Source organism: Sylvia atricapilla, chromosome 4 (genome assembly GCF_009819655.1).
Source record: "Sylvia atricapilla isolate bSylAtr1 chromosome 4, bSylAtr1.pri, whole genome shotgun sequence".
Lineage (NCBI taxonomy): Eukaryota > Metazoa > Chordata > Aves > Passeriformes > Sylviidae > Sylvia > Sylvia atricapilla.
Window position 1 is genome coordinate 36,756,236 of NC_089143.1, and position 27,526 is coordinate 36,783,761.

The following is a 27,526-nucleotide window of genomic DNA, read 5'->3' on the forward strand; positions in this document are numbered from 1 at the left end:
ACTATTGCTGAACCTTTAAATAAGGGCACACTCTTTAAATTGGCCAGAATATAAATAATGTTTTAAAAGAATAAACCTATTGTGATTAAAAATTATATTATTCTTATTTTGCCTTAGCTGCTTTCTCCTATGCCTATCTTCTTGAGTCCAAAATATTCTCTTAGCACTAACATTTCACTATAAGCCTTACTCCATGTTTACTACAAAACTTTTCCTTCAAGCTGGCAGTGCTTTCTCCTCCAAGTCATCTGTCACTGCCTTTCTGTCTTAATTCTTATTCAGCAAGAAACGTTATAATTTTTTGACATCTCCAAGTTCCAGAAACTTAAGTGGTTTTGACTCCAAAGCCACTGCTATGTGCTGGTTTCACCAGAATTTGCCCAGTCTGATTCATAAGGACCATGTAAGAGATTCGTCAGATTACTTCCTCATCAGCAAGCCATAAACAGTTGGTTGTGTATATACAAACTTTTTACCCGGGATTTACTGCAGCTGGAAATGCTTTGCTCTTTTTAAGTTAGTGATGCTGGTATTTCTTAGGAAATTATAAATGTGCACTGGAATTTCAAACACATCTCTGTACGGTTTGGGGATTGGATTTTATAGTTTGTCACGGACAGCATCCAGTCACAGTCTTCTGATGAGGCAACAATGAAGAATAGACAGATGGTTCAGAGATTACAAAATTAAATGCAATATTTCTTGAAAGTATAAATCAAAGGATTTAGAGCCTTGCTTTGTAACTATTGAAACTTAAAGAGACAAAACCTAATTTGACGTTGTTCCTTTTCAAAAAGTGCACATTCTAAATCTTCTGGACAGCTGTGCAGTTTGAACATATCTGCCCAGAATGATTCAGACCTACGACGAAGAATAAATATCTCCTTAAGTGACTTTGCCACTTTTTAGTTAGTTTTGTTATTCCTACAAGTGCTGGGGCTTAATGCCTTTTTGAGGTTTTAAACTGGTACTTTTAAAGAAAGAGGATAAGTATTAATAAGATAACTCAGGCATTAATTTTAAATCTTTTTTGTTCCATTAAAATTCCTATGCAGGTAAGATTTTTAATGGCAAATTTTATTCATAAGTAATCTTGGTCAAGAAGACAAAATTACATATTTTGTCTATGTGCTCTGCTTTTGGATATGGAATACTGCATATTAGTTCTTGGTCAAAAAATATAATAGAGAAGATATGGTATTTATTCAGCTATGGAATACAAATTGAGAATCTTTGTAAAAGCTTTGTTCCAGTTGCAGGTTTTTTTATATATATCACATCAAACCTATAGCAAAGTGCTTCTCTTACTCAGTGTCCACATTGCAGACGATATCCATTCCTACAAATATGGAAAATACTTCATTGCCTTTCAAATTTGAACACAATGGTGTAAAAAATTTAAATATTAAAGTAAAAAATGAGCATTTACATATGAAGATGGAAAGGGTTATTTGCCCTGCTATTGGCAAAGATTTTTCACAATCATTAGTTTAGAAGCTTTGAAAGTCAGGACTAAATTGAAAAAAAAAAAAATTAGTTACATATGTTCTCCTGATCCCTACTGGAATCTGCTTATATTTTTAGTCTTTACATTATTTTCTGGCAATAAAACCTTTGTGATTTGGAATATTAAAAAGTATAATATTTTGGTTTCCTTTAAATTTGTTGATTGCTTTACTGACTTTACTGCCATGTGACATACTAAGACACAGAGATGTATTACTTCCTTTTGATCTTTACAAATTTGTATATTTGCAGATTGATGCCTATTGTATACCTTTCACAGTATGAAGGGTCCTCTTCTACTTGAGCTGGTTTTGTGTGGCAGCTTTTCATAGAATTTTTGATCCTTTTTGACTTTTTGACATCTTTCTCCCCAATATATAAATATATTAATCTATGTAATGTGTGTATATATATATATATAATATTAATCTGTATCTCCTAATTATAAAAGTTACCAATATTTCTACCAGTTTGGCTGGTACAGAGATAAGGTTTACAGGGATAAAGTTTCTGTTCCCCACCATTATACCTGAAACCTGGGCAATTTTTGTAATTCAAGTTATACTTGCTGAACATGATGAGTATTTCCACTGCTTACAAAACGGACACAGGTGATAGCTGACTCACAGTGAATTATATTTCCACAATTTTGCACATATTTTTATAATGTCTGGATTTATATCACCTCGGCTGGTCAGTTTGTTCCTGTTCACTTGGTCTGAAATGTCTTCTACAGTCCTCATATAAAATTCCAGCAGAATGGCTCTAGTGTTTGACACAGCTGGCAATTGGAGACAAATGCTGCTACAAAGACTTCATTTGGTATTTCTGCTCTGACCTTCTTCACTTCCATAGATACTTTTATACCTTAATCATCTTCTTTCAGCTTTCAGATCTTGGCAGGATTCTATTTTTAATGCCTTGTAGATAGCGATCATTGTTAGCTTCCCTGTCTCTAGTGAGTTTTAGCTCTATTTCTTTTCTGCCTCTCTTTAATCTATGTTCAACTTGCCTGAATTCCTGTGTTCAAATATGACTTCCAGCTTTTACAGCTTCTCAGTCGTGATTCTTTTTGACCATGTTTTGGGAAGTTCATTTTTACTCTCAGCACTGTGTCTTTATAACATTTGCAGGCTACTTTTAGCTTCCACTCTTGTGCTCCTTTTAACTAGCTATTAACTATTTTATTGTAATTTGAAATAAAGCATCAGCACTGCAGTGATTTAGAGCTTTTTCTTTATAAAAGCAACCATGTTGATAAAGCAAATTCAATTTTAAAGTATAGTCCTATTTTGAACAAGATAATGTCACATCAAAATAGAAAGGATGGCAGGTACCACAACATGGAAGTGTTTGAAAGAAAATCTGCCTTGCAAACAAATTACTAACATGGGCAAGAAGTACAATTTTCTCCTTGACAATTTTTAGTGACTTTGCCTTCATTCATTGTCCCTGCTTTTCTTTCTTCCCTTGATCCTTTTCAGGAGTTGAGCTTTTAAAATAAAGCTTTTACTGAATCCTCAGAAGTACTGGACATACTCAAAAACTCTAAATAATCAACTGTGTACCAAAGTGACTCCAAGTGCTGTCTCCTTACCTGAAAATTCTGCTCCATAGGTGTAGTTTTGTGTATTGCAGTGACTGAAGTACATGTAGAAGTGTTTTGTTAGAATTGCTGCACAAAGCCATTTTTCTTGTCAAGAAAGAAAGCTGGATGTTCCAAGTTCTGGCATATTGGCAGACTTTTTAGTGGACATTCTGATTCTTCAAGTATTTAATGTGAAATTTATCGTCATGTTAGATTTTGCTAGTTGCAAACCACCAGTAGTGGCAGACCAGTTTCTTCCTTCAGTGATACTAAAAAAAACAATTATATAAAGGATTATAAGACCAGTCTTCATATTCCAGATACAGATCTCTCATAATTAGGCTGCTTACAACTACAAAAAGAATCCAGGTTCTCCAGTGATGAACTGGTTTATTGATATAAGAATATTGAGTTGTAGGAAGGAAACAAAAAAAACTTGAGGTGGAAAAACCTTATTTCTGTTAGACACGGAGTGAAACCGATAAGGATAATGGAAAAATTAGCACGCTTTTCCACAGTGACATTTTTAAAGACTTCTAGAAAATAATTTAAACCCTTTTCTATGAAGAGGCAATTCATTGTTCAGTTATCATAATGACTCCTCTGCCACTACTAATACTTCAAAATGCAAGATAAGACAAAACAACAGTTGACTGAGGATCCGTGGTAACAAAGATTTCAGTTATAAATGGACTCTTAAACATTTTGTGAAGTTAAGAGGAATGGGAATAGAATCTAAATGACTTTCCTGTAAGCAGTAGAGATAAGAGCAGCAATAATGCATTACTTTCCCCAGTGATGACAGAAAACATTGAAGGTAGAAGCTGCCTTGAGTGTAGAAAGTCACTTTCCCCCTGAATTGTTGTGAGAAGTGACATGCCTTTTCACTGAAATACACAGAAAATATTTAACCAAAATGGGATGTTGGTTTTTTTCTTTTTCACATAGAAGCATGTGTGCAGGTTTGTACTGAGCTTCGTTGCTGTGGGGTTTTTTAATTGCTAAAACTGACCAGATATGTAGTGTACCTTTGAGAAAAATCCAAAGGAAAATTGTTAGAAACCATTCAATTTAATTGTGCATTAAATTAGTTGTGAATGTAGCATTATTTTTTTCCAAATTCAGAAAATATTGCTCCTGAATGGTTTATATTGAATAATCAATCAATAAACAATAATTCTGGAAAAGGGACTGGTGGGGTTTTTTTTTCTCTTTTACAGGTCCTCCAGTTAATGTCACATGCAACATATTTATAAACAGCTTTGGATCCATTGCAGAGACAACCATGGTAAGATATTTTTACTCAGTCAATGTTTGAAGCCAAAGTTAAATATGTTCCATGAGCTCTAAAACTAGGTCTTCTCTTCATCTGGACTTAAGCAAAGACGGAAATCCACCTCTGAGAATGGAAAGTGAGAATACCTAATTTGGCAATTGATTTTTTTCTAACAAAAATTTCATCATTATACCATCACACACAAGTAAAAAATAAAGCCAAGGGTAAAAGGGTTTTTTTAATCATTTCTCCCTAAGTTCTGACTGTTGCAATGACATAAATATTAGATAGATATTAGTTTCTATTATGTTCCACCTTTCTAACCTCAAAAGTGACACCTCATTAAGCCACTTTATTAATAATATATTTTAATTTCATCATAAAGAGATGTATACTTTATTTTAAAAGTCCTTCTTTCATAGAGTTACTGCAATGAAATAATAGAATGACTAAAACTTTGAACTGGTATATAAGATCCAGAAAAAAAAAAAGTGGATTTCATGCTTTTGTGCATACACTTAAAATTTGCCTACTAAAGAAAGATGATACAGCACAAAAATATGAGATTTTAACAAAATAAGGAGAAGAGGTCAGAATGTAAAGCCCCCAGGATAACCTCAGTAAAAGGTGAGACATATGCTAGTGACTTGGAGTACAGATATAACCACTAAAATGCAGTAAGGGGAGATATTGGCATTCCTTCTCTCTACAAGTGTTTCACTTTTTCTTAAAGAAAGTTAAAAATACCTCTTTGAAAACAGTACGTAATAATTTTGGGGCAGAGAGGGTTAAAATACAGAGAGATAGCAAAACAATTGTGGGAGTTTGTAAGATCCAAATATAAAAAATAATCTGAAATCCCAACAATTTCAGGAGTAAGGACATTACCTTACATTCTTTACTTGGAATGACAGAACTCAACTGATATAGTAAAAAAAAAAAAAAAAACCAACAAAAAACAAACTCAACACAAACAAACAAAATCCTACCAAAAAACCTTAACATAACCAAGGATCTGTAGTTAGGAAAACAATAAGAAAAATTCATATAGTCAGATATTTCTGTCCTCTATCTCCAAGTGGTATTAACAACTGCCTGTTCTTTACCTACCTTGGAACATAGGAGTAGATGCTACTGAGAGATGTAGATGATTTTTTTATTTTTTTTTCAGATAGAAAATTACTTTAATTTGTATTTGGGGGCCTTTCCAGATTGCAAATCCCAAACAGATTGACAGGGCATCCAGAGAGATTTATTCAGGTTCAATCAGAGGATTAAGCAATACCCACATGATTAGAATAGTGTTCCACAGCTACTTCCTGATGTCTGGATGAATCTGGTCCAAAAGAGGAGACAGACCACAAGGTCAGTAAAGTGCAAGGACATAGCCATTCGATTGCCATATAAAGGATATGTACAAAACTGGAGTTGTTAACACAAAAAATTGTCCTGAGTTTGGGAAGAGGATGACCAAGTTTACATCTTCTCAAGTGTATTTTCACTCCAAAATCAGAGAATTATAAACATTTCCTGCCAGTGCAGCTTAGTTAAGTTAGTACAACATTTTTATTTTATAATGAAACCACATTCTGTTCTGTGTTACCTCAAAAGCAAAATGAAACATTCAAGGTAGACAATAACCTGGTCTGTAACAAAGAGTTCCAGGTAATGTAATATGTTATTGAAAATACCAAACCTGGTCAGAACCACGAGGCTTTTCATTCTCGTGTTTTCATGCTGGACATTAAACACAAAAAACTGGACATTTAAGCACAACCTCGACCTTCATGATGCTTGTGTTGTGCTAATAATGTATTCACTGATATAGCTCACAACAAACTTCTACTTATTGTCAACCACTGATGGCCTCTCAAAGACTCAAATCCTTCTTTGCAGAAGAACAAATGCTTTTGTCTAGATAGAACTTTCAGTTTTGTGTTTCATTAGCTTTTCTTCTCCCTAACCCTGATGGTGAACTAAAAAACATGAAAATCTTTCTACCTTTAAATGACAGTGATAACCATCTTGCATGTCAACTCATTGCAGTTCAGCATGTGTTCAATTTTCACTATTTTATCAACTGAATTTACTGCACTCCTTAAAATTCACGTACCTGCGTCTTAACTCATTAAAACAAAATTTTAGACTCAAAAAAGACTTTTAAATTCTTGATAAATACCTCTTTTTCCAAACTGTAAACAGAACAAGCTAAGTAAGCAACAAGTGCAAAATAAAACCTGGCCACTGATACCTTGTATTTAAAGCTACCAGCTGGTATTGGGATATCCGTATAATCTACCAGCTTTAAAGGAGTCCGGATACATCGAGCCCTGTCCCTCGCTGTCCTGCAGCTGCCCGTGGCAGAGTCCCTCTCTGTCCGGACCTCCCGGGGTCTCTTGCTGATGACCAAAATCTTTGAGCTCCCTCTGCCGCCTCGGCTGTGCACAAGAGCAGACAGGCAGGAAAACAAGGGGTTAAAAACCCGGCACGCCGACAAAGTGACCCGGTGCCAATTTCACATCGCGGGCTGAACCGCCCTCGGTAAGGACGGGGAGTGTGGCAGGAGCAATGGGAAGGGCAGTGGGTGGCTCTTGGGCAAGCATCTTCATTTTAACTCATCTACACCTGCTCTAATAGCCCAGGAGAGGCAGTCAAACCAAAACACTTGCATAAATGGGTTTACAGCTTGTCAGTTCTGCAAACTGCTTCCTTTTCTTCCTTCCTTCCTTCCTTGCTTCCTTCCTTTCCTTCCTCCCTCCCTTCTTTCTCTGGGTTCCAGTTATTCATATCCTCTTCCTTTTTCTCAAAATACAAGTCAGATGGTTCATAGCAGGGAAAAGAATGCCACCTCTTGTTAGAAGCTGCGATTCTTGTTGAACTTAGGTGATTTTAAGCGACCATGTGAGCAGCTTCATGCATGCCATGTATGCTCTGAGGAGGCAGGCAAAAAAGTAGACTACATAATTGAAAGCTCCCTTAAACAAACTTTTTATCATTGCACCACTTAGGATCCAGCCTCGCCAATTTTTCTGTGTTATCAAGCTGAATGGTAGCACTAGATCTGTGCATATCTCAATGATATTCACAAAGTAAGAATTTCACACTCATCATTTATTTGTTTAGACAAATAAAACTCTTACTGTTTCACACATATAAAGAAAAACCTGGGACCAGTGTTTCATATTTTTCATGTTGCTGTTATTCTGGGCTTTTACACATAAGAATTTAGAAATATGGAACAAAAAAAGATTAAAAAATTGTGGAAGCCCACAATAAAATTACTATTTCATTATAATGAAATTAACATAACATATTTAATACAAATTAACACATGAAGGTTTTCATTTGAGATAAATAGAAACATACCTAAGCACACATAATCTTAAAAATCTGATTGATCATTTGGATTGCTTGGTCGCATAAATTAAATCTATGTTGGCAATATGGGAACCATATCCTACAGAAACCCAAATACTTTTCTTACTGATGCAGTAGAACTTAAATTTCAGCTTTTATCACAATACTCTAAAAGGTTTCTCAGGGAGTTTGGTAGCTCAAGCTGTGCTCAGCTTGTATTCACACTGTATCTCCTAAGGCTAAAAGATTTTGTGGTCATTATGAGCAGTGTCATATATATTGTGGGCAATTTAAAAAAAAAAAAAAAAAAAAAAAAAAAACCACAAAAAACCATCCCAGATTATTCAGTCATACAGGGTCAGAATAATATCATTGCCAACATTTTCAGCTGCAAATGTTCAGTCAGAATACTGAATACAGAAGACAATTAGTCTATAGAGTGCGTAGTAGGCCATACAAAATGTCTGGTTTTAGTCTAGGAAATGTGACTGATAAATTTGCTCAAGGTTTTCTGAGTTTTAAAAGTGAGGTACAATACTGACCTTAATGCAGACTTACAGCAAGTTTTACTCAGTGTATGTTAATATGCTTAGCATAATGCATGTGCTCAAAGTGCGTTGAAGGGGATCTCACAGAGAGATGTGATGGCAAATAACAACATGTCCAGAAAATTAACATTGAATTAATTAATTTCATTTTAATTTGACACTCTTAATTAATCTCAATTAACAATTGAAAATCGTGTCTCTTATTTGGCCTTACCATGTTTTTGCTCAGGGGTATTTCTTGATTCAGTTTGAAAAGAATTGAATGTTGATAGGAAGCATGTTATAGATTTTGCTCTATCCCCCATTAAAGAGATTTTCTTGCTTTACAAATAAAATGTACTTTTAAACCAGACCAACCCATTTTAAAGGCACTGTAATTACTGTTGTTTCATGAGCCACAGCCTTTTAATTTCTTTAGCTTCATCTTTCTTCAATAAGCTTTTCTGATTTTCTTCTATTGTACCTATTCCAGCTTGTCTTTCAATAGATTGTTTGGAAGAAGTGTTACCTTGTACACATTAGAAACCTCAATGAAGAGTTTCACCAAACTTTTTTTTTTTTTTTTTCTCAAGTTAACTGTTTAGGTTATTGTCTTAAATACAAGGAAATAGTTGCTTTTCTTTACTGAAAATACAGTGAAGAATCTGTCCAGTATATATATATCAAAGTGTTAATACTGAAGTGTCAGGAAGAAACACCTATGCTTTTTATCTCAGATGAGTGAAAGCAAGACCTCACTGCAATGGCCGATTTACAGTTTCAGAATTAAAAAAAAAAATAAAACAATAAAAATGTTTCCTTGTTTGACAATCCACTCCCTTCTATTAAGACAAAGAAAAATTGATTGTTCTTGTGCAAGTTTGGACATCAGATTATATAACATTCTTTATTATTCATACACTGGCCTCTTCCACCCTGATCCTGGGTCACAGAGTCAGGAGTAGATAGAGGTTTTACAAATTCTAGTGGGTCTACAGCTGTCCAGTTTGCTACATGTCTGGACAAATCCAGCAAATCCTGTTGCTGAACTTGGATTATAAGCAGAGAGATCATATCTCCCAATATACAGGATCTATTACAGCATCTATTCCATATTATAAGGAAACTCTATGGGATGCAGCCGAACTATGCTTAGAAAAACATATCACTACATATACAAGATATGAATTAGCAAACAGATCGCCTTTTTTTTTTTTTTTTTTCCCCTAATTGAAAAAGGAATTCCAATGCCTGTTGGTTTTCCAGGCAGAAATAAAAAGCTATTTTTTTGTGTGTACACTTTTGCTCTGGAAATTTTAGTCTAAGATAACTTTTTAGAAGGGAATCTTGGAGTTCCCTGGAAATTGTGGTGGAAGATATCAGGTAAAACACTGTCTGGCTTTACAAGAGCATAATGAAGTGGAGAGGGACAAGAAAATACAAGGCAAATGTGGCACAGCTGTGTCCCAGATGTCTCATCAAGTTGAAAGGTGTGACATGACACCAGCTGCTTGCAACAGCCAACCAAGGGTGATGTTTTGTATTGCACATGGGTGCAATACAACACCTAATCCATGTTGAGGACGTTTTCAGAGATGCTGGTTAAGAATGAGTTCAATTTAAAGCTGTGCATAGAAACATGAGAGCCAGGCATCTGATTTGCTGATATATTAAAAAATATCCCTATACTACTACCAAATGTATATAATATCTTCTGCTTTAACTTCCTGTTCCTGGAAGAAATGTCAAATCAGGTATACAACTATCTATACCAACTTCAGGTATAAACAAGTTCTGAAAACATTTTATAACCCATTAGTTAGAGACTGTTTCTTAGGTCCAGGGAAATAGTAGCAGCAGCAGCATTGCTGCTTATGTGCCGGGTGATATTTCTTTAAATTCTTGTTTACATTAATGGAAACCTAACTTCAAAGATTTTTTACCTCATTTGAAGAAAAGGCTGAATCCAGACAGACAGTTGCCTTACTACCCTAAGCTAGAAGTAATTGTTCTGGTTTATCTAAAATATATTAATATTTACCAGGACAGGTGTTATAATCAGCTCATCCAGACATACAAATGGTCCATTTTAACAAGCATTCTTAAAAGAATTGCAAAACACTTTATAATACAGAAAGCTGAAGAGCTGAGTTTATAGACACAAAAATTTCTACTTCTCTATAGCACTTACTGCAATTATTAGCTACAGAAGACCTGAACTGACCTCCTACATCACCAGCTCAAGCCCCTGCTACTGCATGCAGTGCTACTTTAAATACTACTCATCACCTGCTCTAATGCTTCCTAAAACCCAAGTGGTTTCTTTACAAACTTATCAAAGGTTGTTCCAGAATCTTTATCTTCTCATTCCAAGGAAGACTTAGCCTTTAGTTAAATTTTTATATCCTTTGTTTACCTAAAGGCTTCTAATCTTCTAGCAAAGCTGGGGAACAGCTAACAGCTCTAATTTCCCCTTATCTATGTTTATTTATATTGGTTCTCTTCCTCTGATTGCTCGTTTTCAATTAAAGGGAAAACCATTACTTGTACAATACTGCACTATGAAATCATGTGGCATTACTCCCATCCCTTCCTGTATCTTCTTACTTTCTCCCACAATATTATATTAGTCTTTTCAACCTATTTGAAGGCTGTTATTGGTAGGCTGTTACAAAAAATTCTGGTATAGGAATTGCAGCATTATCCAGAAAAAGCTGTGAAAATATCTAATTTGCAAGCTGAGTTCTACTCAGTCACTATTGTAGAAAATCATACTATCTGTGAAAAAAATATTATAGCATCACTACATAGCTCTGTTCACACCATATGAGGTATGATTTTTATGAACTTTCCTATTTTGTTGCAATCATGAAAATAAACTCCCTTGGGGTTATGATTATGTAACACTCATGATGTTTCCTAAAATTATAGCACAGATACCAGTGTAAAAATATATAAAAAAATAGTTAAGTCAAAGGACTAGGTCAAAAGTAATATTTTTAAAAATATTTTTAGTGTAGTTACATGATATGTATTTAAGCAATGGAAATTAATCTCATCATGATATAGGTGGATTTTTTTCCTTAACTCCTATTAACACTAATAGGAGATAAGTCCATAAATCCCCATCTATCACTGTAAGACTATAGCCTGTCTCCCTCAGTTTTGCATGAACCTGCCATTTGTTAACTCTGTTTATGGTAACAAAAGCTACAGTGGACTTTAGAATAGTTGTTAAATGAACCTGAATTAAGAAAATAAAGGATTTTTGGATTGTCGCAGTTGTTCTATCTTTCTGTTCTTACGTCTAGTAAATATGCCCTGGAAAGGTTCTCAGTTGTAATATTCTACATGGACTTGAAATTCTTGATTTGAATAAATTTCAAAGCGTGACTTTAGCATCATTTAAAAACTCCCTTCTCCCATCATGTCTTCATTCTATTTTGAATATTTGGTACTTCCTGCTCTCTAGGTGTGCATACACTGGGTGTGAATTTTTAATTACAGTAGCCAAAGTAATCACTCAGCATGAAAGAGCTGTATGCTCAGACTTTTATACATCATACCCATAGTGCAAAGATATATTGTAAATAATACATTTTAAAAGTTGAAAACATTTTATAATATTTTAAAATTAAACAGTAGAATTATACAATTTTTCAAAAGTGTTTTAGAAATCTGGTTTTTACATAGTATTTTTTCTTTTTCCATGGACAACACACAGCATGCTATCAATTATGGCTGTTAAAAACTACAAGAGCAAGAAGTATTATGAGTCTGTGATTCAGGCATTAATTTTCTTTAAAAGTCAACATGATCACAGCAAGATGTGGTCTGATTTGCATTTTTTACTGACATGTCACTCCCTATGTCATTATTGCCATTATATCAAGTGTTAGACCTCTTCCCCCCACCCCCAAATCCTTTTAGATCCTAATACAAATTTACAACTTAAAAAACCTCAGCATCTCTCAGATAGTTTGATTTCTTTTTGCACAAAATAACGCTTATGAATTCAGAATCGCAGACATATTATGCGAACCTCAGCAGCAGCAGCCATCTCCTTCAGCACAGAAATTGGGTTCTCCCTTCTCTCACTCCAGAGCACTTCCATTTGACCCTTTATGGCCTTTAAAATAAGCAGTTTTACCCAAGAAGTGCTACTCTGCTGTTTAGATTCATCAAACGGGTGTCTCTAGACAGAGATCTACAGATTGACACCTTCCTCCCTTTCTCCAAATTGCAGGTAATCCCAAGTCACAGGCTTCTCTGCTGCTCTGCCTCTAGTGCTCCAGCTAGCAGAGGCTTTGAATTTCTCAACAATTCCATCCAGGGCTGAAAAGCACTGCAAAGCCAACAAAAATCCCTCTTGTCATGATTTAACCCCGGCCAGCAAACCGGTACTGCACAGCCAATTGCTTGCTCCTCCACCAGTGGGATCAGGGAGAGAATTGATTGGAAGGGTAAAAGTGAGAGAACTCGTGGGCTGGGATAAAGACAGTTTAATAGGGCAAGCAAAAGGCTGTGCACACAGGCAAGGCTAAACAAGGATTGAGTTTGCTGCTTGCCATGGGCAGGCAGGTGTTCAGCCAGTCCTGGGAAATCAGGGCTCCATCACACGTAAGAGTTACTTGGGAAGACAAACAACATCACTCCAAATATGTCCTTCCTCCTTCTTGTCCCCCTACCCCTTTCTCCCCCCAATATATACTGAGCATGATGCCATATGGCATGGGTGTTAGGCATGCCGGCTCTGTCTCTTCCCAGCTTCCCATGCACCCCCAGCCCCTTCACCAGCACAGCAGCTGGAAAAGCAAAAAATGCTTTGGCTCTGTTAAAGCATTTCTCAGCAATAACAGAAGAACACCTTTATATTATCGCCCTTGTGTTCAGCACAAATCAAAATATAGCCCTGCCCCAGCCACTGTGGAGTAAATTAATTTTACCTCAGCTCAAACAAGCTGCAGCCTTCTCTAGAGTTCAGACAGATCCAACTTCCAAGCCTCTAGGCTTAAAATTTAATTTTGCCCAGGAGCAAATTTAATACCATATCTTTCTTTCCCAAAAAAAAAAAAAAAAACAAACAGGCAGCCACCTCCTCAAGGCATTTCTCACTGGAAACCGAGGCAGTGTGAATAGATACTGACCTAAAACTTTATTACAACCATGAAGATATTGAAGGTGAATTAAAAACAGATGTATTGTACGCACATAACTGAGAAAAATTAGGTATTCATTATTTCTTGTTTACCTGTTTTTGATGATAAGACATTAATCTTCAAAAACACTCCTGGAGAATCTGAATTTATTCCCTTGCTTTAAAAAATAAGCAGTCTTTACATTGCCTGATCTTTCAGCCACCAGGTTTCTTTTTCAGTTAATGGATTTTCAAACTGTAAATGTATAGGAACATATGCAAGCTAATTTATTGGGATAACAGGATTAGTTAAAGAAGATTTCTAGTCTGCTTTCCATCTACAAACATTGTAAGCTACAATATGTGGGATCTCTCACAATCTTCTTTTTTAGTTCCTCTATCTTCTTTTAAAAGATTTAAACTGAATGAGAGTTTAGCTACTTAACTCCTGGTAGGATTGAAGGGATAGAATACTGAAAATTTGATGTTTCTAGTCAGCCATAATTAGGTCCCTTGTTTGCAATATATTTTTCCTATTTTTTGTGAATGTGGCTGCTCTACAGTTTCAGAAAATTGACTATATTAAGTACATAATTTTTATGTCTTGTTAATGTATATAATATATAAATGTATAAAATATATACTACACACAAATATAAGCAGAGTTTTCAATTTATATATTTATATTTTATACTGGGTAATTATTTCATTAATTTTGGATAGTTTTGCTTCAATTTTTAAATATTTATACTAAACCTTACAAGGATAAAAGACTATTTTCCAGCTTAGCAAAATGTAGGGAAAATGTTTTAGATTTGTGCCTGTGACTAGTGTTCTGGTATTACCATAGTGTTACAAATTATGGTATTTGAGATATTTTAAAATAAGGATTCACTTTTTAATCAGTTTAACCTTTACTTCTACCCCTTTCATCAAGGACCTCATGGAAGCCCATAAAATTGACATTGCTTAATTCTCCCTTACTACTCATCTAGACCCACATGTACTTGTACACAAAGTTAACTTCTTCATTAAAAGAACAGCTAAGCAAATCAATACTGAATGGAGTTTGTGGCTTTTAAAATTCTATTTAGTTGCCCAAGTGCATTTAGTGTGGCTTTAAAAATTCCTAAGACTCCCTGAGTTGTCAGGGAAGGTAAACATCACAGGATTGCAGGTGACATGCAGCTTTTTGAACCAGCAGCCAAAAGGCAAAGTATCCTAGGGATTTTCAGATGCCATTAGATAATGTCTTCGGATAGACAAACAAATTGTTCTCTTTTTCCTCACTATTGGTACAGTTCAAATACACAAAATTTTATGTGTTGCCTTGCTATCATTGTAAAAATGCTAAACCGACATGATTTTCTTAATAGACCGCTCGCTGCCTTTCATGTTTATCAGTAAATTTAAGGTCAACTCATATCTGATCAAGTTTGTTTAAAATTAGAAATACACTCCTTCTCATAGGCCACTTTTGCAGGTGTTTAGACTATAGGAGTTAGCACGCCCTGCTTCTGGGCTTGCCCTGGTTTATCTTTACCTTTTATTTTACCTTGTTTACCCTATTCTAGACAATGCTCTATTTGTCTACCAACACAAGAAACACATCAAGAAAATTTAATATAGAATTCCCAAAATTGTATTTGATCTAATTCAGTTATATTTCTCTGAAGAGACAAAATAGAGGATGATTCAAATACATGTTTTCAGTAAAGATTTATAAAATTAGCCCATTCAGTGTATCATTGAAACCTTTCATATTCAAAGGGCTAGCATAAAATTAATTTATAACAAAATGGAATATATAGCACCAAAAAGTCATGTGAACAGATGAATAATCTCTGAAAAACTTAACTTTTCACTTAGCAAGAAGTGCCTTCTGCTGTTAGAGCAAAAAAATCTTCAGGGATTTGATGCAGAAAATAAAACAGGATCTTTTGTCAACTGAGAACATGGCAAGGACCAAATGAAGACAGAGACTTAGTGTATGTTTTTGTTCATGTAATTGTCATTTCCTTTTTCATCTAATCCCTTCTACTACTGCTTGAAAGTGCAAACATTTTAAAAGCTCCTGAGCTAAAGCCTAAAGAAGTAATTACACTGGACAAGATTCAAAATGTGATTTTAGTGTCATGCATTAGGACTTAAGAACACATAGCTTTCATTAAACATGGGAGTAGCATATTCAATCTTGAATTAATAAATATTCTAGTACATGCAGTAGGAGCGACAACAAACATTATTATACATTATGTCAGTACTATAATTAATCTTTTTAAGAATAAGGATCCTAGATATTAACTACCTTTGACTTCTGATGATTATATGTGAGCACAGAAACTAAAATCTAGTATTGCTATGGATAATAAACTCAAAAAATTAATATAATGCTAAAACAAACTAAACCCATTCATGTGCAATGTTTTAGCCCTAAAAGGTACAGAAAGTAAGTAGATATTGTAGCACATTATTGAATTCAACTGATTTTGAATGTTTTGTAAAAGAGACAAGGGAGTACATAAGACAAAAATCAAGGAGCTGTCTCAGAAACTACTGACTATATTATTTTTTTAACTGTGGCTTGAATGACAGAATCTAATAGCTCTGTGTTAATAAGCGTTCTCTAAATGACCCAATACTTTCTCTAAGGCAAAGACAGAACTATAATCATTGCAGTTCTCATCCTCCATCATTGGAGGCAAATAAGGTAGTACTTATCCCCAGAAGTAAATAAAGTAAGAAGCATTCATCTGTGCCAGTCAGAATGCTAACAGAAGCCATACCACTTCAGAATCCAGGAGTATGAAAGCATATGCCTTACCTAGGGAGAGCACTATGTGCAGAAGTAGTGTCTGTATTCATTTGCTGAACTCTGAATTTTAATTTTGTAAGGAAGTCTGAGAGGTCTGACATTACTGGTAGCAATGTTGAAGTACTAGTTTTAGCCAGCTCTTTGTCAAGTGAGTTCTAGTTGTATTGACTTCAATATAAGTATTGTTATTACATAATAACAATATTACTTATTGTTATTACTTATAAGGATAGTTATTGGAGTCAAACTCTGAAAGGAATTAGACAAAATTGAAATAAAGTTTTAATCGAACCATTCACAGGACACCCATCTGGATATCTACTAGTTCTGAAATGTAGGACAAACAAACAAAAACAAACTAAACCCCCAAAAAACTAATTTACCAAAAAAAAACCCCAATCTAACTGGGCTGTCCTACTTAATGGAGGGAGAAAGAGCACCCACAATTTTCAATCTAGACTAGGATTAGAGCTTTTATCCAGGAATTGAACAGGCCTTACTGCTCATTCTCAGCCTTCAAGGGCTGAAATCTAGACATCCTAATCACCCACAAAGTGTTTAGCCAACTAACTTCAGGCAGGACCAGACAGAAAAGTTTTCCATGTGTTTGTATATGGTACTGAATTCTTTTCCTTATACAGTGAAATTGCAGGAGTGGGAGGATTAGAAACAAAAATTGCAAAATGAAGTCATTTCCTAAGGCACATCCATGAAAACATTGCTGTCTGAGGGAGAGATCATGTGGTTCTAGAAAATTCACAAAGTTGCATTGTACTAAGGGAGTGGTACAGTACTGCAGTTGCTCTCAGCCTCTCTGTGGGTTCTGTAATTCCAGAGTCAGAACAATAAGGACATCCTTAGTTTTACTCACTGCCAAAATCAGTTCCGGGAAGAGAAATTCCACCTATGGAAATGTCCAGCAACAGATTGCCAAGAAGGATTCTCTGTGTCATAGACAAACTCTTTATCATAATTAACAGTGTATCTGCATTGCTTCTTGTAATGAATGCCCTACAGCTCTTCAGTACAGAAAAACATGTTCTCAGGGATGTTTGGCATTAATCAAATATTGGTACTCTGACACAGATTTAATGTGTCAATTAAAGCTAAGTACTAAGCAATTGATTTAAATCACAGTTAATTTCTCTTTAGCTGCTATGGTAAATCTTTGACAGATTAATGGGTTACAGTTAATGGTGGAGCATGGAGCTTGTTGCAATTGGCTTTCACTCATTAATTGAAATGCCAAGCAGCATAAATATATGCACTATCCTTGCTGAAGTTTAGCCCTGTAATCATAGATTCATAGGATGTTAAAGGATTGGAATGGACCTTAAAGATCATTTAGTCCCAACTCCCTGCCGTGAGCAGGGACATCTCCCACTAGACCAGGTTGCTCAAGGCCTTACCTAACCTGCCTTTGAATGCTGCCAGGCTTGCAGCATCCAGAACCTGCCTCTTCCACTACCTCATCACTCACAGTAAAAAATTTCTCCACTCAACCTTCTCTTCTCCAGGCTGAGCAGCCCCAACTTTCTCACCCTGTCTTTATAGCAGAGGTTTTCCTGTCCTCTTATCAACTTTGTGGCCCTCCTCTGGACTTGATCAAACAGCTCCCTTCTTGTACTGGGAACACAGGAACTTCAAACAGTACTCCAGTAATAGTGCTAAGATGTAATAAAAAAATATAACCCTTTTATTTGCTATAATAAGTAAGACCAATGAAAGTACCACCAGTGTTTGTTAGCATTAGAAAATAGATGAACCATTTCAATTCCATCTAAATTTATTGAAAGTAAAGGAAGGATATTCTTGTCTTTAGATTTTAAGGGTTTTCTCTCTTCCATTGGACATACTTATAGAAAGCAATCAAGTAATAAATTCATAACACTAAGTCCTTTACATTATCAGTTTAAACAAATCCAACTTTTCATGTCTACTCTCACAAAACTGACTACCCTGTCCAGTCCTGTATCATTCTTCCCTACACTTTATTTTACATATTGTTTTGAACAGATAAGGCTACACCATAAGTAATCTCAGTAATGATGAAATTCCGACTATTAAGCATGAGGAAATAAAAGGCAATCCTTCAGAATACAAAAACTACATTTGCATTTCTCAAATGTGAGTGTGAATCTCAAGATTATTCTCCTACTTTGACTTTGCTATGGCATGGGTAACCTGCATGGAAAATGACTTGACAATTTGAGTGGCTTACTTTAATTTAATTATTTGAGTTTCTGTACTTGAAAAGTTTCACCAAAGGCATATTGAAATCGTTAGCTGAAAACCTTTTGGTCCAGTCTGAAATTTTCAGCTGTGTAAAGGAAAACAAGAAAATTCCATCAGTTTGGACAAAGTAATTAATTACCTAAAGTACAGCCATAGTGCTTAAGAACAGTGAATAAATTTAAAATGGAAAGATGTCATTACCACAAAGTAATATTATGCCACAGGCCATCCTGTCTAATTATAGGCAGCAATAAAAGCATGTCAAGTTCCATGCTTTTCAGACACCAAGACAATAACTTTAGAAAATCTCAGCAGTAAAAATTAAAACAATCAATATGTTCTGCAGCATATAAGCTTTTCTTGTACAGCAGTGAAAATGAGCTTTCATTACAAATGTCATAGATAACACACAAAGAAAAGTTTTCCACAAGATCAAGATTTGTTATAGTTTAAACAAGTGAATGAGGAATCATTTGACTGCATTATACAAAACACAAGTCTATATTTCACTTAGGAGTATATGGTAGGCAAAATTATAATAATATTTAGAATGGCAACAGTGAGAGATCTGTAATTTATGCATGAAATTCTAAAGATCTGTTTCAAATAACAGTATACCAAAATTATGAGAGAAGGTGATATTCAATGTTCAAATGAGAGGCATATTTTGGAATCTCTCAGGTCTAGAAGGATTCCATATACAGTGCATATGAAAAATGCATTAAAGAAATAGTGAGAGTTAGGATATTAGTATCTTGAGGATTTGTGCAAAAATCTCCATAAAGCTACATTCTGTATGTTATGGTAATATAGTTCTATCTGTACAAGTATAATGAAGTAGAAATCAAAATATTCTGTAAGTGTTTCAGATTTTACCGTGTGCTGGAAATTACTAATCAAAACGTTAGTACTGAGGTCCATAGAGGCCTTGGCATGGACAGCCAAGAGCAATTAGCTGATCTCCAGTTTTTATTTTATTGAGCCTTATGAAGCAGATGAGCAGTATCCTGACCCTCTAGGGAGGCTAACCTTGTGGCTAAGGTTTTGAAGTATGGTGAAGCAAGTGCAGCCCCATGTCCCGCTCTCGTTCTGTGGAGCCAGGGCACAGCAGCTGTTCAGATAGTGGCAGCCTTGATGTTACAGATGTGGCCGTGGAAGTCACCACAACTGAAATGATGATTTCTCCCTCCCCTCAAGGAACCTTTCTGCCACTCCTATTTGAATTAGGAGTCATCCTTTCAGGCAAATAGCACATGAAAATATAGACCCTTTTGTAGGATAACAAATCAATTCAGGCAGTTTGATTCTGGTGTCTGTGTTTGCATTGAACAACCCTACTTGTTTAAATCAGTTAGACCTTGAGTTCATAACATGCAATTATAAACTCAGATGATGGATACTTGTCCTTCATAAAATAGCAGTCAAATACATCTCTTTCCTTTTGATAGATTAGTTTTTTGGTTGCTTTTAGTGAATGAGTGCCAATTTAAGGCAGAGTTTTCAAGGGAGAGAACAATGAAAAATAGCTCCTGTTGCTTCAGTGAGAAGTTTAACCAGGACTTTTTTTCATCTTAAAAGCTGGAAACAACTTAAACCAATAAAGTTTACTCATACTGACGTACAGAATAACTTAACATAATCTTGAAAGGATTCTATCATTTGTCATTCTCCATTTTCCCTTTTCATTTGGTCTTCCTGCTATACCTTTTTCACCTGTTCTGTCTCACACGTCTGAGAAGACCTTTGATCTGCAACTAGTCTTGTCCATAAACTCTTCATATTCTATTCAAAAAAGTAAAGTAAATAGACATACCTCAGATATATAATTTAAAATATAAGAACTTCTATGGTCTCTACCCTATTTGAAGAGAGGAGGAAGGAATATGTTCTCTCCTCAGACTTCTGTATGGCAAGTTACTGCTCACATAATGTTCATTAGGAAACTGAGGCACAGAAAGCCTATGTGGTGGGCCTAAAACAAGTAAAGATTAGAGAGAGAGAGAGAAAAATTAATTCAGCTTCCCTTGCAGTGGGACAGATTCTCATTGACAGAAAGTGGGAAGTGGGATTACCCCTGTGAGAGTTTGAGCAGAAAAAGATTACACCATAAAACTATTTTTATGCTTCTCATTTCAAATTCAAGACAAATTTGTGATAGGGGTAGAGTTATATGGAATTATATGAACTGTACATGGAGGTTGGATTTCCTTATCTGAGGATTTTTTTTTGATTGCCCTGAAATGCGTCTTTATTCTTACCCATTGTGTCCCCACTAATATAAATAGGTATCATTCTGGCATTCAGCTAAGTAATTCTTTTGTCATCCACAGATGGACAGGGGATTACATGGCTAAGAAATGAAATAAAAGCTAAATCCCTATGCTTGATAAAGCTGTGCTTGTTTTCTCTTTTATTCAGGATTACCGAGTGAACATCTTTCTCCGTCAGAATTGGAATGATCCACGTCTTGCATACAGTGAATATCCAGATGACTCTTTAGATTTAGATCCATCCATGCTGGATTCAATTTGGAAACCTGACTTGTTCTTTGCTAATGAAAAAGGTGCCAACTTCCATGAAGTTACAACAGATAATAAGTTGTTGCGGATTTTCAAAAATGGAAATGTACTTTATTCCATCAGGTGAGTCTCTAATCTACTGATTTTTTTTAGATAGAAGCTCAAAATATAATTAGGAATTGCTAAGACATATATTCAGTTGCTAGTCATGCAGAACTATTATGTGTGAATGCAAAATTTTGTCAACATTCACTGCTAATATTAAAATAGAAAATGATCTCTCATTAGACATGCACACAGTAAAAGTAAAAGTGTCTTTCCCATTTCAACGTACAGGTACTGAGCCTAGAGGAACCAGCACACTGCACAGAAAAAACAGTTGTGTAGTACTATAATCTGAGTTGGCCTATGTATGAGTTCCTGAGTCTATAGCCTGCAATGTCACGACAATCCAGTGTTACTTCTCTTCCCCCTTTCTGGATATTGCAGTTGCACTTCCACATGAAAACATGGCCTGCTTGAGGAATTATGACATTTAGACATTAGTCATTTACTGCTGGAGATGGAGAGAAAACTGGAAAGTAAATTTTTGAAAAGGTTTTAAGAAGCTGAAAGCAGCAATCATAAGTATTGACAAAATCTAATTATTCCACTCCTCTTCCCACCACTTTCCTTTTAATGCAGACATCAGTAGGCATTTTACCACTGTATTGAAAAACCTGATCTAATGAGAAACACATTGCACATAAGTAATGCTAATGCCCCACTAGACACAGTATAGATTCGGTATTGAAGCAGTGACTCACTTGTTAAAATGTTAGTATTTCCAAAATAAATATACTATTGTTCACTCGGTGTTTTGCTTCGCATGTTTCTATGACACTGAATTAATGCTAATTAGACTCTTTGAAGAGACATCAGGAATCTGTGAACAGTTTGTACACTGGAGAAAAAGAAAACTTTATGACTTGCATGGATGTGTCAGTGGCAAGAGAGTCTCTTTCCTCCTTCCTTCTTTCCAGTGTGATCAAAGCAGCACTTTTTAGGCTTACACAAGGAGAAAGGGTTGGGTTAAAAATCTTGTGAGGATTTCATATCCAAAAGGAGGTTACTCTGCCCACCTGGGAACAAAATCAATCTTCAGTGTCACATGTATTCTGTCACTAGAAACAGATTCAAAGTAGGTTAAAAGGATTCAAGTAGAAAGTAGATCTAAATCAATTATCTGCAGGCTGAGTCACCCCAAGAGGCACTGGCTGTTGTTCCACTCTAATCAAATAACTCCCTGCCTTGCCCTACTCCTTCCAAACACATCCAGCACACAGCTTTCAGCTGTGCTGAAAGCAGATACCAGATAGTTCCTCTGTTTCTTATGAAGCCAGAAAGTTTATGTTGCCTTGATTTAATTAAGAACCATTACAGTTTCTAAAACAGATTTAAAATCGTATAATTGGCATCTAGTTTAGTTATGTGCATTTGAGTGAATTGACCTTCTGATAAGGGAAGATATGCTAATTGCTAGTGTGCTGCTATTTAAAGGAAAAAGAACCAGTAGTTTCTAAATTTGCTTCTTTCTTTCATTGCCTAATTTTTCCTCATCCCTAATTGCATTGTAGTAATTCAGACAAGAAAATAATGAAATCTAACAGTTCCCAACTCAATGAATACTTAATATAAGACACTAAAATATTTACTGAAGCACAAAGTAAAGTCCAGACCCCTCTGAAATGACTTGCTGTCTTACCAGCCTACTAGCCAGAATTTGCCTTTGGAACTATTTTTAACAGCATGGGAGTAGGGGATGGGTCTGACTTCCTTCCTCAAATTCTCCCCATGCAGCTCTGTCACTGTCTGGTTGTCTGGTTAAACAGAAATTATAGCAACAATGAATCAAGGAAGTCTGGTCAGAAAAAAAAAAAATATATATATATATATAGAGAGAGAGAGATAGATAGAGATAGAGATAGAGATAGATTATATAGATATAGATAGATATATACAGTCATACTTGCCAGCTGCTGTCCACTTTCCTTTAGCCCCAGTGCCAAAAACAGAGGAGAGGCTACAAGAGAGGGGGATTAGAGCACAGCTATGCTGGTAGAGCCTTATGTGTAAGCAATTGAACTGAAGCTCCTTATGTTTTTGTAGGCCATTCTATCAACTGAACTGGTTAATGAAGGTAGAGTCATGGCCCTGAATGATGAATGGATGTCTAAGCATGGATAGGGAGAGAAAACGTGCCTTTATCTCTTATAAATTCGTCTTTCTAATCCTTGGGCAAAGTTCTACTCAAAAGATAATTTATTGTATTTATTTAAAATTTAAAAATACCTCCTTTGCCTATAATTTGCAAAGAATTTTCACAGGAAGTATTAGAACTAACACTGATGCACATCTACAGTTCAAAATTACAGGCATATTTCGGTCTACCATCAATATCACAAAAAGTTTCTTTAAACCTTTGTGTTGACATTTTAAGCACCTTATTTTAGGACAGGAACACACAAAACCACTTTTCCACCATGATTTGCAGCTGACATATGTTATGAAATTCTTGCAAATTTGGGTAAGTTTTTGTGCCAAGGATTTGAAATACTGGAACAGAGCAATAATTCTGCTGGTAGCACAAAAAGACACACTGTTGCTGCATTCCTTTAGACTTCTCATTAAGTTAGGCAATGCTACGAAAAAGTTATTTTTCTGAAAGCCTGTAAAATTTTTTCCATGTTGTCATACCAGGCTGAGTTAAATGGATTCAGCTAATAGAGATTTTTTTTGAGAGCTTTCTATTGAAAAGTATTCTATTTCAGATTGCTTCCATTTTATTCATGCATTCTTCCTGCACAGTTCTGTGTCTTTTGGGGGGGTTATATTTTTAATGGGTTTTTTGTGTTCTTTCAGATTGACTTTAATACTTTCCTGTCCGATGGATCTCAAAAATTTTCCAATGGATGTGCAAACATGTATAATGCAGCTGGAAAGCTGTAAGTTTGCGTAATGTGTTATCCTATACATACTTTTGCAGGGATTACAACAGCTATACAGGATGTAGGAAAAACCCTTGTAGTGGTATAAGAACAAGTTTTCATAATTAATCTTCCATTTGATCAAGAGAATCTGTGAAATATACATGATTTCCAGGGGAAGAGGTTCTTTCATACCTATTTGAACTGAAAATCAAGAGTTTTGTGTAAATTTGAACTTACCATTAAGCTTAAATACCCAGTGGCAGTTCATCTTTATACAAAATTTCTGCATATAGAGTTTCACCATAACTGTTTCTGTGTTCACACATACAGGAGGTGAATAATATGGGAGAGCATAAAGAAACAAAAAAATAACTTTAAGTGATTTATGGGATTTTATGTCAAATAAAATTGTTATATTCTAACATATGATATATTTTACTTAACATCTACCTTGATATCTTGGTACTTAAAAGAGGGTGGAAAGTGGAAAGCAGCTATGCCATTTCAAGGCACAAACACACTCACAAAAGGAGAAATCAACTATTCTGTCTGATGCATTATATTTTCATTTTCCTTGTTATATGAAGTATTTGGGAATTGCTGTTTCCCTTAAAATGAGAGTAATTTGAAAGAGACTTGTAGCAGAAAAACCCTCCTAATGATGCAAAGAACAAAAATAAAATCAAGTAAAGCATTTTTGAAAGCTTACAGCAATCCAAAGTTTGTGAAAATAAATGACAGGGACAAGACAGATTAAGAAGTATTCATCTAAAATATCTAGATTTACAGTTTTAGGGCAAATAAATAAAATATTTCAAAAATAAAAGAACAGTGAATATAGAATGAATATACTTGACTATTTGAAATATATAATGGATCAGAAACACAACATACATAATTTTATTAATGCATTTTTTGGAAGTTTTTTCTTCTTTTACTGGAACAAAGCTGCACCTAAGGGAAGGGGAGATAATTATCTATCAGTCAGTATGTCAGAACTGTTTGTTTTATGGCATGCTTTTATAGAATATTGCAGGGTGAGTATAAAAGCCAGATATATCTTTTATTACAATGGACAGATGGTAGCATTATGAAGCAACCCTTCAATATGAGGACAACAGCTGAATATGACAGTAGAAATTTTCTTGACTAAAATGGAGAGATCATTATTTGCTGCAAATGTCAAGGAATTTGGGACAATATGATACATCCAGGATTTGAGTGGAACTCCACAGTCAGTCTTAGCAGACCGTCGTACTGATAACTTATGTCATCTGTATAATTAATGTGACTAAACAAAAGGTTAACAGGCGGCAGTTGCATCAGAGTACAGGCAGATGGCAGGTATACTCACTAAATACAATTATGCTTCAAAGAGTCATAGTGTTTGACTGAACAAGCAAAATAGATCATTAAAAAATGTTTTTAAAAGTTATAAAATTTCTGCTCTAACAGCTTCATAAAACTCAGCTTCATTTTTCCTCTCTTTCAGCTGTTGTGAGGACAGGTCAGACAACAACTGAGCATTCTTGAACAAACAGGCATCTGGTTTGCTTTAGAGAAACCTTGCAGGAGCACACAATTCCCACAAACTACACCACAGGGAACCAACATTTATTAGTTGAATAGCACTGTAGATGTTCTACTGTGTTTTCCTGCAGAACATTTTTCACTGAAGTCTTGTTTTTAATCATTGAGTTCAGTGGGAGTAAATTCCCAGCTGCACATTCACATGGTAAAGAGAGGCAGCTCTCACAAAAGAAAAGCTGAAGAAAAATACAGATGGCTGCTTCAAATTCCTTATTCACAGAGATCAAATTTGATTTCATAAGGAAGTTACAAGTAATAAAGCTTTTCCCATATTGCCTTGTCTAATTCTATCTTACCTGTAAGTTCAGACATCAAAAAACAGACTATGGGAAAAAATGATGGCCTGAGGCAGAAAATGGTGCAGCATGCAGGAGGTCTGGATATGCTTACATGTCTGATAGCAGAATAACCAGTTAGGTTCACAAGAACAAGGCAGCAGTTCCCTGAAATTGTTTTGGGACAAATCTAAAGCAGATATGTACAGTGACCTAAGTTCCAAGATCTTAGACCTCTGAGAGCAGGAATTCACTTGTCCATAGCCAGTTTCACTGTACAGGAAAGGAAATAGAAAACTGGGAACTATTGCAAAAAATATCTACATGCCAGGAAGAAGAATAACCAGGATAAAAAAAAGAAAAAGCTAGTTTATATGACAGTGAACTCTGACCAATTTCCAAAACTTAAAAAAAGGATGAGCAGAAACATTCAAATTTCAGGTTCTCTGGCTAAGAAAAGGCATCCAGTTCTATTTAAAATTATAGAAGAAAAAAGGAGGATGGGTGCATTTGGCATTTTCCCAGGCTTCACATCAAATCTCCCGAGGTAAGAACTGACATAACCCTGAGAGCCTGAATCCACCCAAGCATCTCTAATTTCTAGGCCACAGTGTCATACTCTGCCCTGGCTGTCTGCATTGCATTTTTTGGTGCACAGTGAGACAATGTAAACAGAGGGATCAAAGCACTAACCCTAGTGGTTAATTCCTTGTCTGTGGAAGTGGGAGACATTTGGGCTCCAAACAGAAAACACAGTCCTCTCATGTCCTGAGTGAATGATCTGACCACCAGGCTATGTTATAAAAACCAAAGTGTTTGCAGGAGCAAAACAGCAGTTGTCATGCGTCCAGATGTTTCTGTTTGAAGTGGTGATCATTGCTGCTTTTTCTGCAGAGTGCCAAGTTGTTGTGGGACAATGTACATTGTGAATTTACAAGGCCCATTTGTCTCACGGTTTCTGTAAACCGTGTCTGATCTTGCAAGCCTTGCTCCTGCAACTGAAGCAAATTAGAATAAATCACTCATCTTTCTTTTACTCATCTTGTCACTGGGTTGCAAAGACTGACAGTTATAAGAGACATCTCCTGACTTTTGTCTCTTCTTTAAGTAGCAATTTCTTTTGGTGTTAAATCCTTTCCTTCAGTATTGATACTGCTGTTCCATCATAGAAGAGTCTAAGAGAAAAAAATCTAAGAGAAAAAAATGTGTAGCTTTTTTTCTCAAATGATATCTGTATTTTTAGCTGGCTCATGTAGTGTTTTCTCCAAGGTCAGTCTGAGCAGCTGGATTTGCCCCTGGTAAAAGTACTTCATTAAATCATGAAGTGTCTGAAAAATATTTAAGTGGAAATGTCTTCTATTTTAAAGGATTTATTTTACCAAATGATTTCTCAGCAGCTAGAATGAGCTGCTTTTTTATCTTAGAAAGGGAACAAATGAAAATGCACATATGAAATAATCCCTTCTACCGTTCTGTGCCTTACACCAGGGCAGCCTATAGGCATGTGGGATAATTTTAGTTTTATTCTGCTTGAATAAGATACAAAGAATGTCAACTAGATACATATTTATTTCTGTGGCCTGTCTCCCAGGAAAGAAATGTTTTTCTTTCATATGCTAAAGCTTGTTTTCTTTCTTTTTTAAGTTTCACTTCTACCTCACAGCATTCCTTTATTCATAAATTACAATTATAACTTCATGTGACATTTAATATTCCTGAATTTTCAAAGAAT

At 35.4% G+C, this 27,526-nt stretch overlaps 1 protein-coding gene across 2 annotated transcripts in view; it reads left to right on the plus strand.

Moving 5' to 3' along the window:
- Positions 1 to 27,526, plus strand: part of GLRA3 (glycine receptor alpha 3) — a 76,704-nt gene that overhangs the window by 21,759 nt on the left and 27,419 nt on the right. For both annotated transcript variants that reach the window (XM_066316828.1, XM_066316829.1), the window contains 3 exons: positions 4,315 to 4,382; positions 20,860 to 21,083; positions 23,862 to 23,944. In XM_066316828.1, the coding sequence (XP_066172925.1) occupies positions 4,315 to 4,382; positions 20,860 to 21,083; positions 23,862 to 23,944 (375 nt within the window). The remainder of the gene's footprint in view (positions 1 to 4,314; positions 4,383 to 20,859; positions 21,084 to 23,861; positions 23,945 to 27,526) is intronic.